The 12171-nt window shown below is 35.8% G+C and overlaps 1 protein-coding gene across 23 annotated transcripts in view; it reads left to right on the forward strand.

The window, feature by feature from the left end:
* The window catches only part of ADAM32 (ADAM metallopeptidase domain 32), a 207246-nt gene that overhangs the window by 70966 nt on the left and 124109 nt on the right, over positions 1-12171 (forward strand). For 12 of the 23 annotated variants that reach the window (XM_054499103.2, XM_063668672.1, XM_054499101.2 and 9 more), the window contains exons 8-10: positions 2750-2821; positions 3016-3182; positions 7914-7995. The exons of 1 other annotated variant lie outside the window; for it this stretch is intronic. In XM_054499103.2, coding sequence (XP_054355078.2) covers positions 2750-2821; positions 3016-3182; positions 7914-7995 — 321 coding nt within the window. The remainder of the gene's footprint in view (positions 1-2749; positions 2822-3015; positions 3183-7913; positions 7996-12171) is intronic. 10 more of the 23 variants (XM_063668684.1, XM_063668679.1, XM_063668686.1 and 7 more) reach the window with 2 other exon arrangements.

Below are 12171 nucleotides of genomic sequence, written 5' to 3' on the forward strand. Positions count from 1 at the left end.
ATATATATATATTTTTATTATACTTTAAGTTCTAGGGTACATGTGCACAACGTGCAGGTTTGTCACATATGTATACATGTGCCATGTTGGTGTGCTGCACCCATTAACTCGTCATTTACATTAGGTATATCTCCTAATGCTATCCCTCCCCCCTCCCCCAACCCCACAACAGGCCCTGGTGTGTGATGTTCCCCTTCCTGTGTCCAAGTTTTCTCGGTGTTCAATTCCCACCTATAAGTGAGAACATGTGGTGTTTGGTTTTTTTGTCCTTGCGATAGTTTGCTGAGAATGATGGTTTCCAGCTTCATCCATGTCCCTACAAAGGACATGAACTCATCTTTTTTTATGGCTGCATAGTATTCCATGGTGTATATATGCCACATATTCTTAATCCAGACTATCATTGTTGGACATTTGGGTTGGTTCCAAGTCTTTGCTATTGTGAATAGTGCTGCAATAAACATACGTGTGCATGTGTCTTTATAGCAGCATGATTTATATTCCTTTGGGTATATACCCAGTAATGGGATGGCTGGGTCAAATGGTATTTCTAGTTCTTTTACACTGTTGTGGGAATATAAACTAGTTCAACCATTGTGGAAGACAGTGTGACGATTCCAAATTGCCAGGTTTTCAAGTCATATAATGCTGATTAAACATTTCTTCTTTATGTTCTTATACATGTTTACATATTCTTTAGTAAAAAAACCCTTGGTCGGGCGTGGTGCATGCCTGTAATCCCAGTACTTTGGGAAGCTCAGGTGGGTGGATCACCTGAGGTCAGGAGTTCCAGACCAGCCTGGCCAACATTGTGAAACCTTGTCTCTACTAAAAATACAAAAATTGGCCAGGCGTGGTGGTGGACACCTGTAGTCCTCAGTCTACAGGAGACTGAGGCAGGAGAACTGCTTGAACAAGGGAGGTGGAGGGTGCAGTGAGCCGAGATCATACCACTGCCCTCCAGCCTAGGCAACAGAGGAAGACTCCATCTCAAAAACAAACAAACAAACAAACAATCATAGTATTCATATTTTCTTCAGTGACTTTATAATTTGTAAATCCGTAATTATGGCATAGTGAATTCATTGCCATGATTGTAGAAAGCATATGGTTCTACATATACACAGTTTAATAGTGGAGACAGACATGGAAACACAACTGTAAGTTGTTATACTATAAGAGCATCCAAGTGGGTGTTTTAAAATGTAGGTTTTATTATTACTCAGGTATATTGAAGCCAACAGATCAGTAGATGGTTGCTATTGAAAAGACAGGCTGTTACTCAGTTTCCAATGGTAGGGGGCACTCTCCATAATTCAGGGCCCACAAAGGGAAGGAGGGAAGATGTCATTGAAATATTTTAAATAGGGGAGTGACATATTTCTATTTTACCTTAGAATAATCATTTTGGTAATAGTGTAGGGACAAGATTGCTGGTGGGAAAATTGGGGAAGGAGGAATCATTTAAGAGACTATTCTAGTAATCAGGGTGAAAACTTACAAATTAGTGGCATCAAGAATAAAAATAAAGGAACAACTTTAAAAGTTACTGATTGGGTTGAATTAGAAGAACTTGATTTGATTGATTTATTCGTTTACTTAACAAATTCATTGAGCATCATCTAGATAACAGTTGCTGTTCTAGCCATTGGGGATATAGCAGTGAATAAAACAGAACAATTTCCGCTCTCATGGAGCATGTAGTGTAATAAATGTAGGATGTGTTAGATAATAATACCATTCACTAAAGTAGTGAAAATATAAGTGGGAACAGATTTTTGAAGGAAGACGATGAGTTTAGTTTTGAATATATTTATTTTAGTTTTGGATATGAGTTTACTTTGGGATAATTTGAGGATCCTGTGGAACATCCAAGGTGATGTACTATAGAGAGTTTGTCTATGGATATATACAGTTTGACATAGTTGCAATCCAGTTTTTCAGATTTCAAGAGCGATGTATATGTATGTGTACATACACACACACTCATTTGTGTGTGTGCATTTATGTGCAGTTTTATGCAATGGTATTACATAGGTAGCCTTCCATAACCGTTGCCACAATTGAGATACTCAACAGTACCATCACCACAGCACTCTCCTGTGTGATTCCATTAGAGCCACACTGATCCCCTGCCCGCTTCTGAGCCTTTGGTGTCCGCTAAGCCGTTCTCCTTCTTTGTGATTTCACACACATTGGATAAAGTTATCAAGCAGTCTGTATCCTTTTGAGATTATGCTTTTATGCTGAGCATAATTTTCTTGAGATTTATCCAGGCAGTTCCATATATCAACATTTGTTTCTTTTTATTGCTGAGTTTATGGTAGGAATGTACTACAGTTTATTTAACCATTTAACCGTTGAAGGATATATGAGTTATTTCTAGTTTTTTAGCTATTATGAGTAAAGCTGTTATGGATGTTCATGTACAAGTATTTGCGTGAGGATCAGTTTTTTGAGATAAATGCTCAGAAGTGAGATTGCTGGGCCATATAGTAAATCCATTCTTTGTTTTGATTTCAAAGAAGTTGAAGTTACCAAATTATTTTCCAGAGTGGCTGTACCGTTTTACATTCCCATCAGCAATGCATGAGGGATCCAGTTTATATTCAGTTTTTACTTATTAATGTTTTATTTTGAACTGTTGAACCCCAAAGCAGCCTTACACCTCTGACAGTAGATGGAAAAGAATCTTAAAAATACTACATAATAAATTGTACTTAAGTATAAAATTAATTCTGTTTTTCAGTATGATTACTGGGGCTCTGATAGCATGATAGTAACAAATAAAGTCATCGAAATTGTTGGCCTTGCAAATTCAGTAAGTGTTTTCCTTTTCATATTAAAATAATTGTTGTTTTGAAATGATAATTTGCCTAAGCTTGGTGTGGTATTCCTGGATAATTAACCCACCCATATAAACTGAGTGTGGGATTGTAAAAACTTTGAATTTCTGGGTTTTTATAATATAACATAAATATTAATTATGCATGTATTTATCTCTTGTGTTTTTAGATGTTCACTCAATTTAAAGTTACTATTGTGCTGTCATCATTGGAGTTATGGTCAGATGAAAATAAGATTTCTACAGTTGGTGAGGCAGATGAATTATTGCAAAAATTTTTAGAATGGAAACAATCTTATCTTAACCTAAGGCCTCATGATATTGCATATCTACTAATGTAAGAATAGTGTTTCGTTATTCCTAGAAAGAAAACAAAGACCTGTGATAATTATGTGGCTTAATGTAAGGAATTATTATTCATTTCTGAATATCCATGCTTTGATTATTTAGTATGTGCTTTATTCAGGCTTTATGCTCAATTTCTAGTTGTCAGGCAATAAAAAACATTACTAACATTTATTTCTATGCTAATAAAGCTTTTATAAATGAAGACATTGAGAGTTTCAAGAGGTTAAGCCACCTCAGGACTCTTGGATCTGGTGGTACTACTAAGGTTTGAACCCACAGTTTGTAACTCTAGAGCCAAAACTCTTAACCACTACTTAAAGAGATGGGATTTATCTTGAGAGGTTTACATTCTTATATAAGCTTTGACCAAAGACTCGGTAAATGTGGCTACAAAGACTTTACCCTAATGAATTTTCTGAGTAATTTTAAAATGTTAGTTTTCTAATTATAAATTATAGCTATATATTTATAATTGTATTCATATTAAATTTATTAGCAATAATCAGCAAGTGTCTTTCAATGAAACTATACATGTCTATATATGTATTTAAGTTTGGTATGTCAGTGTTTTCTTTTGCTTGTGTGAGACTAATCTTTCCCTCACATCTCTGCCAGCCATAAATGTTACTGCTCTTTTAATTTTTGGTAGTCTGATGGACATAACTTAATGTCATTGTCATTTTAATTTGCTTTTTTTCTGATGACTGGTGGATTTGAGCATATTTTCAAATGCTTGTTGATCATTTGTATCTGTCCTTCTGTAATTGCCTTTTCTTGTCATTTGACTACTTCCCTATAATTTGTAAGGGTTTTAAAAAAATAATTCCACTATCTTTAATATTTATATTTTCCCCGTAAGTTATTGGGGTACAGGTGATATTTGGTTACATGAGTAAGTTCTTTAGTGGTGATTTGTGAGATTTTGGTGCACCCGTCACCTGAGCAGTATCCACTGCACCATATTTGTAGTCTTTTATCCCTCGCCCCACCTCCCACTCTTCCCCCCAGTCCCCATAGTCCATTGTATCATTCTTATGCCTTTGCCTCATAGCTTAGCTCCCACATATTGGTGAGAACATACAATGTTTGGTTTTCCATTCTTGAGTTACTTCACTTAGAATAATAGTCTCCAATCTCATCCAGGTCGCTGCAAATGCAGTTAATTCATTCCTTTTTATGGCTGAGTAGTATTCCATCATATATATTTGCCACAGTTTTTTTATCCACTGGTTGATTGATGGGCATTTGGGTTGGTTCCATGATTTTGCAATTGTGAATTGTGCTGCTATAAACATGCGTGTGTAAGCATCTTTTTAAATTAATGACTTCTTTTCCTCTGGGTAGATACCCAGTAGTAGGATTGCTGGATCAAATGGTAGTTCTGCTTTTAGATCTTTAAGGAATCTTCACACTGTTTTCCATAGTGGCTGTACTAGTTTACATTCCCACCAGCAGTGTAGAAATGTTCCATGATCACTGCATCCACACCAACATCTACTGTTTTTTGATTTTTTGATTATGGTCTTTATTGGAGGAATAAGGTGGTTTTGCATTGTGGTTTTGATTTGCATTTCCCTGCTCATTAGTAATGTTGAGCATTTTTTTCATGTGTTTGTTGGCCATTTGTATATCTTCTTTTGAGAATTGTCTATTCATGTCCTTAGCCCACTTTTTGATGGGATTGTTTGTTTTTTTCTTGCTGATTTGTTTGAGTTCATTGTAGGTTCTGGATATTAGTCCTTTGTCAGATGTATAGATTGTGAAGATTTTCTCTCACTCTGTGGGTTGTCTGTTTACTGTGCTGACTGTTCCTTTTGCTGTGTGAAAGCTCTTTAGTTTAATTAAGTCCCAACTATTTATCTTTGTTTTTATTGCATTTGCTTTTGAGGTCTTTGTCATGAAATTCTTGCCTAAGCCAATGTCTGGAAAGGGTTTTCCAATGTTATCTTCTACAATTTTTATAGTTTCAGGTCTTAGTTTAAGTCCTTAGGTTAAATCCGTCTTGAGTTGATTTTTGTATAAGGTGAGAGATGAGGATCCAGTTTCATTCTCCTGCATGTGGCTTGCCAATTATCCCAGCACCATTTGTTGAATAGGGTGTCCTCTCCCCACTTTATGTTTTTGTTTGCTTTGCTGAAGATCAGTTGGCTGTAAGTATTTGGGTTTATTTCTGGGTTCTCTATTCTGTTCCATTGATCTACGTGCCTATTTTTATACCAGTATCATGCTGTTTTGGTGACTATGGCCTTATAGTATAGTTTCAAATCAGTTAGTATGATGGCTCTGGATTTGTTCTTTTTGCTTAGTCTTGCTTTGGCTATGCGGGCTCTTTTTAGGTTCCATATGAATTTTAGAATTTTTTTTTCTAATTCTGTGAAGAATGATGGTGGTATTTTGATGGGGATTGAATTGAATTTTTAGACTGCTTTTGGCAATATGATCATTTTCAGAATATTGATTCTATCCATCCATGAGCATGGGATGTGTTTCAATTTGTTTGTGTCATCTGTGATTTCTTTCAGCATTGTTTTGTAGTTTTCCTTGTAGAGGTCTTTCTACTCCTTGGTTAAGTATATTCCTAAGTATTTTATTTTTTTGCAGCTATTGTGAAAGGGGTTGAGTTCTTGATTTGATTCTCTGCTTGATCACTGTTGGTGTTATAGAAGAACTACTGATTTGTGTACATTAATCTTGTATCCGGAAACTTTGCTGAATTCTTTTATTAGATCTAGGAGCTTTCTGGAGGAGTCTTTAGAATTTTCAAGGTAAATGATCATATCATCAGCAAACAGTGACAGTTTGACTTCCTCTTTACCGATTTGGATGCCTGTAAGGGCTTTTTGAATGCTTAGATACTAACTTATTGTTTGTCTTTATGACAAATACTTTTTCCATATCTATAATTTTTCTATAAACTTTTTTTTCTCCGCTACCTTGCGGCAGACCTTGCTGGACTGAACAAAGGAGGACGAACGCAGGAATAAAGACAAAGAGAAAAGAGTATATTTGCAAGAAGGGGTCGGGGGCTCCTTGCTTTTAGTGAACAGGGGCCCTGAGCTTCTAGAGCGCTTTATATTTATTGAGTAAAGGAGATAGGGAGAAGGGTGTGGTTGTGGTCAGCCACTTTACTTCGTGCAGGCCTGCATGACTGCATTCTTTGAACAGTAGGCTCCAGATGTTCCAGTAGATACCCTCAAGGAGCATGGCACCAGGGAGTGACTGCCCTCAGCATACCTTCTGGTGGCAGGTACAGATGTGAGTTTGCCCACATTCTGCATTCATGATAAACAGTTTGCTGTTTAATCATATAGCCTCCAGGGGAATGCTGAATTGGTCATGACCCTCAGGCTTTCGGCTCCCAACACTACATGAAAACTTTTACATTTCACATAGCCAAATTTGTTAATATTTTCTTCTTACTTTTGGATTTCCTGTATAGTGTAGAAGGTCTCTCCCACCCCCAAATTTTAGTCTGCTAGATTTTTCTTTAGGATTAATATTATTACCTTTTATAGAGTATGGAATTCATAGTTAGAACTGGAGCTGAACCTTTGAAGGAGGGAGAGGAAACAAACACTGACAAGGCAAGGTGGTGGATCTTGACAACTGATTTGATGTGGAGTGGGCACGTCAAAAGGTGTCAGTATGAAGTAAAAATTATATTACTGAGCTTGTCAGGAGTATGCGTAGAATTTTAGGGGAAGTCTAAGTTGTAAAGAAAGGGCTTATTAAAGTATCTGTGGGAGGGAGAAAGAGAGTAAACAATACTTAGGTGTTGGAACATAAAACCAATGTTGGGCATTAGGAACAAATACTTGGAAACAAATGCTGGAAGGGTTAGGTATAAACAATATCAGAGAGACAGAATAAAAGTAGTGGAGAGGCAGTGCGATTGTGAAGTGAAGTGCAATTGAGACAGAAGGGGCATTTCAAATTGAGAATTGAATACCAAGCTTCTTAAGCTTCTTTACTCACATCCTGGCTCATTCGTTTTGGTGGGGGCTCTAAATAAGGCAGTAAATGCTTGGAGCATCTATACATTAGTAGTTGAGAATATGGCTCGGATTCAGACTGCCTAAGTTCAGATCCTCCAGTAGGATGTATTAATCGTGCTACCTTGAGAGAGTTACTTATACTTCCCATCTGATACTTGATTTGCTCAATGGGGACAAAAATAATATCTACTTCACTAGTTTGTTTTGAGTATTAAATGGATTAGTTAATGTAAAGTTCTGAGAATAGTGCTGTTATTATATGACAGTTTAAATGGCCCCTTACTCAAGGCTGAAATAATAATGTTTGGGTGTGAAACAATAAAGCACTCCTATTGGAAACTGTTGAACTTTACTACCTGGGAGCAACATATTTTAATCTATACATTGAAACGATTTGTCGCTGTCACTCAACAAAGTATTTTTTATCAGAATATTGGAGCAAAGCCTTTGGTAAACATAGCCAATGTGATGAGAACACTAAAGGCATTAAAAACTTTGATCCATTGGATATGTTTCAGATATCAAGAGTGTTTAATCTAATTAATACTAATACGTCATATTAAATAATATTCCAAATTTGAAACAATTAAGGACATATGGAAAGATCATACCTCAATTTGCTTCAGATTTGGATTTTATGAACTGCAGACTTAAATTATTAGCAGGAATTCTCATTTTTAAATTGTCTGTTAAAATCAATTATAAATGTAAATTTATTTATTTAGTTATATGGATTATCCTGATTATTTGGGAGCAGTGTTTCCTGGAACAATGTGTATTACTCGTTATTCTGCAGGAGTTGCATTGGTATGTAACTATTTAATCTTATTTTTTAAATTAACATGTTTAAAAATTATTTAACGTTATAGTATATATTTTGTACAATTTATGTGCATGTTTACATTTACAGATTGCATTTTTTTCCATTACTGTTAAAATTTTTAAGTGTGTAGAAGGAAGAATATTTTGTAGATCAATATCTTGTTGCAATTAATTATGTTTGGGAGTTGGAATAAAAATATCATAAATACACATGCTGTTCTTGATATATAGAATAATCCATTGTGAAAAATTATCTGCAATAAAATTTCTATAACCCAAAATAGATTTTTGCTTGCAGACATAAAATTGGAGAAATATTCTTATAGATAAAATAGATTCAAAATCAAAACAAAAACCAGATTAAGGATTCCTTAAGATGTTTCAGAACTCTGAAAGACAGTAAAATAAACTGTTATGTGTATTTTAAGCATTTATAATATGGATAAATGTGATTTTATATATATAATGGGTAAAAATAAATGCATTATTGAAAAGTTGATGCATCTCTTTGTGCCATTTTCTCACCCTACTCATTTTTAAAAAAACAAGTTTAAGTACTATTTTTTTTAACTTACAAAGTAATTTATGTTAATGATGTCAAATTTGTTAAGTATATATATAGGAACATATAAGAAAATTCATATAATTTTGCATTTTGCCACCAGGTGGAGATAACCACTATTAACATTTTGATTGATATATATATCTTCTTGTTTTCTTAAAAGAGTTTTAAATAAAAAAATTTTTAGAACATGTTTTTAGAAACTTTTATTCATTTTTTTTATTGACACATAATAGTTGTATATAAAGGCAGTGAGCAGAATGGTGCTTGCCAGAGGTTGAGAAGGGTAGGGGGAAGAGGAGATGAAGAGAAGTTGAGTAATGGGTACAAAATTACAGTTAGGTAGGTAGAAGGAATAAGTTCTAGTATATATGTATATTTTTTGACAGAGTCTTGCTTTTGTGCCAGGCTGGAGTGCAGCAGCCCGATCTTGGCTCACTGCAACCTCCGCCTCCAGGGTTCAAGTGATTCTCATGTCTCAGTCTCCCGAGTGGCTGAGATTACAGAGGTGACCCACAACAACCAGCTAACTTTTTTGTATTTTTAGTAAAGAAGGGTTTTCAACATGTTGGCCATGACAGTCTCGAACTCCTGGCCTAAAGTGTTCTGCCTGCCTCGCTGCTGCCTGCCTCACAAGGTGCTGGGATTACAGGCATAAGCCACCGTGCCTAGCCAGTTCTAGTATTCGATAGCACAATAGGGTGACTATAATTAACAATAATTTATAGTATATTTCAAAATAGCTAGAGGACAAGATTTGGATTGTTCTCAAAACAAATAAATGGTATATGTTTGAGGTTATGGATAGCCCAGTTACCCTGATTTGATCATTACACATCACCTGCATGTATATCTTCTACTTTGTGTGTTTCTCTGTTTATCTGTTGCTGTAGCTCTTTCTTTCTATATATTTTTTTGCAAAATGTGATTTTGCAGCACCTATTTTTATTTCTAATACGTAAACTTTTTTATTACTGAAATAATGAATGCACATGGTAAATTGTTTAAGCTATAGATATACAAAGCAAAAAATGATAGTAAAACTGTCTACCCCTTCATTTAGTCCTATTTAAGAATTTAATAATTTCCATTTAAGTTCTTCTGTTGGTTAAATTTATTTATTTAAAAATATATATGCCCTTACCTCTATTTTAATTTATAAACTGTAGACAATATTGGTAATATTATATTTGATATGTTGAGTCCACTCTCTCTACTTGTTGCTTATGTTTAAATGTATATATTTAAATATTGGTTCTTATTTTTAATTTTATGTAATATCTATATATATGTTAAACAATGTCCATTGTTTGCTTGCTGTGAACAGTAAGAGGTGTAATGTAGTTGTGTGTTTCTTATACCCATTGTCAAGATTTAGATAATTTATAACTAATTCTGTAGGGCTTTTGCACTTTGTCTAGCTAGAGACTGATGTAAGAATTAAATAAATAAACAGCATTTTATAGTATTATAAATATATAAATAATATTAACTATTGAATAAAGAAATAAATATTTCTTATGACAGTAAAGCTTTGATGATCAAAGGAGGATATTTTAGGCATCAGAATCTAATGGAGCACTGAATTTTTTTCTAACTTCTTTTACTTGTTATGGGTGAAACCAACTGCCACAGAAAATGAAATTCCATCTTCCTTTTCTTGGAATCTTTTACTACTTTTCTGGAATAACTCTTGAATTTTTTTTTTAACACAGTGTGTATGAATCGCAAACATTGAGCTATTTTATCAATGAAAGCACTTTTTTTCTTCAGCGTTTAAGTTCTGGGGTACATATGCAGGATGTGTAGGTTTGTTACATAGGTAAATATGTGCCATGGTGGTTTTCTGCACCTATCAACCCATCACCTAAGTATTAAGCCCCACATACATTAGCTGTTTATCCTGGTGCTCTCCCTTCCCCGGCCCCCCGACAGGCCCCAGTGTGTGTTGCTCCCCTCCCTGTGTCCATGTGTTCTTATTGTTCAGCTCCCGCTTATAAGTGAGAACATGCGGTGTTTAGTTTTCTGTTCCTGTGTTAGTTTGCTGAGGATAATGGCTTCCGGTTCCATCCATGTCCCTGCAAAGTCGTTCCTTTTTTCGACTGCATACATAGTATTCCATGGTGTATATGTATCACATTTGTATATGTATCACATTTTCTTCATCCAGTCTATTATTGATGGGCATTTGGGTTGATTCCATGTCTTTGCTATTGTGACTAGTGCTGCAATGAACATACAGGTGCATGTGTTTTTATAATAGCATAATTTATATTCCTTTGGGTATAGACCCAGTAATGGGATTGCTGGGCTAAATGGTGTTTCTGCCTCTAGGTCTTTGAGGAATTGCCACAGTGTCTTCCACGATGGCTGAACTAATTTATATTCCCACCAACAGTATAAACATGTTCCAGGCTGGCCGCGGTGGCTCACGCCTATAATCCCAGCATTCTGGGAGGCCAAGGTGAGCGGATCACGAGGTCAGGAGTTTGAGACCAGCCTGACCAACATGGTGAAACCTTGTCGTTACTAACAATACAAAAATTAGCCGGGCGTGGTGGCAGGCGCTTGTAATCCCAGCTACTCAGGATGCTGAGGCAGGCGAATCGCTTGAACCCGGGAGGCAGAGGTTGCAGTGAGCCGAGATCGTGCCACTGCACTCCAGCCTGGGCAACAAGAGCGAGACTCTGTCTCAAAAACAAACAAACAAACAAACAAACCAAACAAAGCAAACATATTCCTATTTCTCCATAGCTTTGCCAGCATCTGTTGTTTCTTGACTTTTTAATAATCGCCATTCTGACTGGCGTGAAATGGTATCTCATTGTGGTTTTAATTTGCATTTCTTTAATGATCAGTGCTGTTGAGGTTTTTTTCATGTTTTTTGCCCACATGAATGTCTTCTTTCGAGAAGTGTCCATGTCCTTTGTCCACTTTTTAATTTTTTTTCTTGTAAATATGTTTAAGTTCCTTGTAGACTCTGTAGATTAGACCTTTATCAGATGGATAGATTGCAAAAATTTTCTCCCATTCTGTAAGTTGTCTGTTCACTCAGATGATAGTTTCTTTTGCTCTGCAGAAGCTCTTCAGTTTAACTAGATCCCATTTGTCAATTTTTGCTTTTATTATGATTGGTTTTGGCATTTTTGTCATGAAATCTTTTCCCATGCCTCTGTCCTGAATGACATTGTCTAGATTTTCTTCAAAGGTTTTGATAGTTTTGGGTTTTCCATTTCAGTTTTTAATCCATATTGGGTTAATTTTTTTTTTTTTGAGACAGGGTCTCACTCTGTAGCCCAGGCTGGAGTGCAGTGGCACAATCTAGGCTCACTGCAACCTCTGCCTCCAAGGTTCAAGCGATTCTCTTGCTTCAGACTTGCCAGTAGCTGGGATTACAGATGTGCACCGCCACACCTGGCTAATTTTTGTATTTTTAGTAGAGACAAGGTTTCACTGTGTTGGTCAGACTGGTCTCGAACTCCTGTCCTCATGTGATGCACCTGCCCTGGCCTCCCAAAGTGTTGGGGTTACAGGCATGAGCCACCATGCCCAATAAACTTAATTTTTGTATAAGGTGTAAGGGAGGAGTCCAGTTTCAA

This window comes from Pongo pygmaeus, chromosome 7 (assembly GCF_028885625.2).
Source record: "Pongo pygmaeus isolate AG05252 chromosome 7, NHGRI_mPonPyg2-v2.0_pri, whole genome shotgun sequence".
Lineage (NCBI taxonomy): Eukaryota > Metazoa > Chordata > Mammalia > Primates > Hominidae > Pongo > Pongo pygmaeus.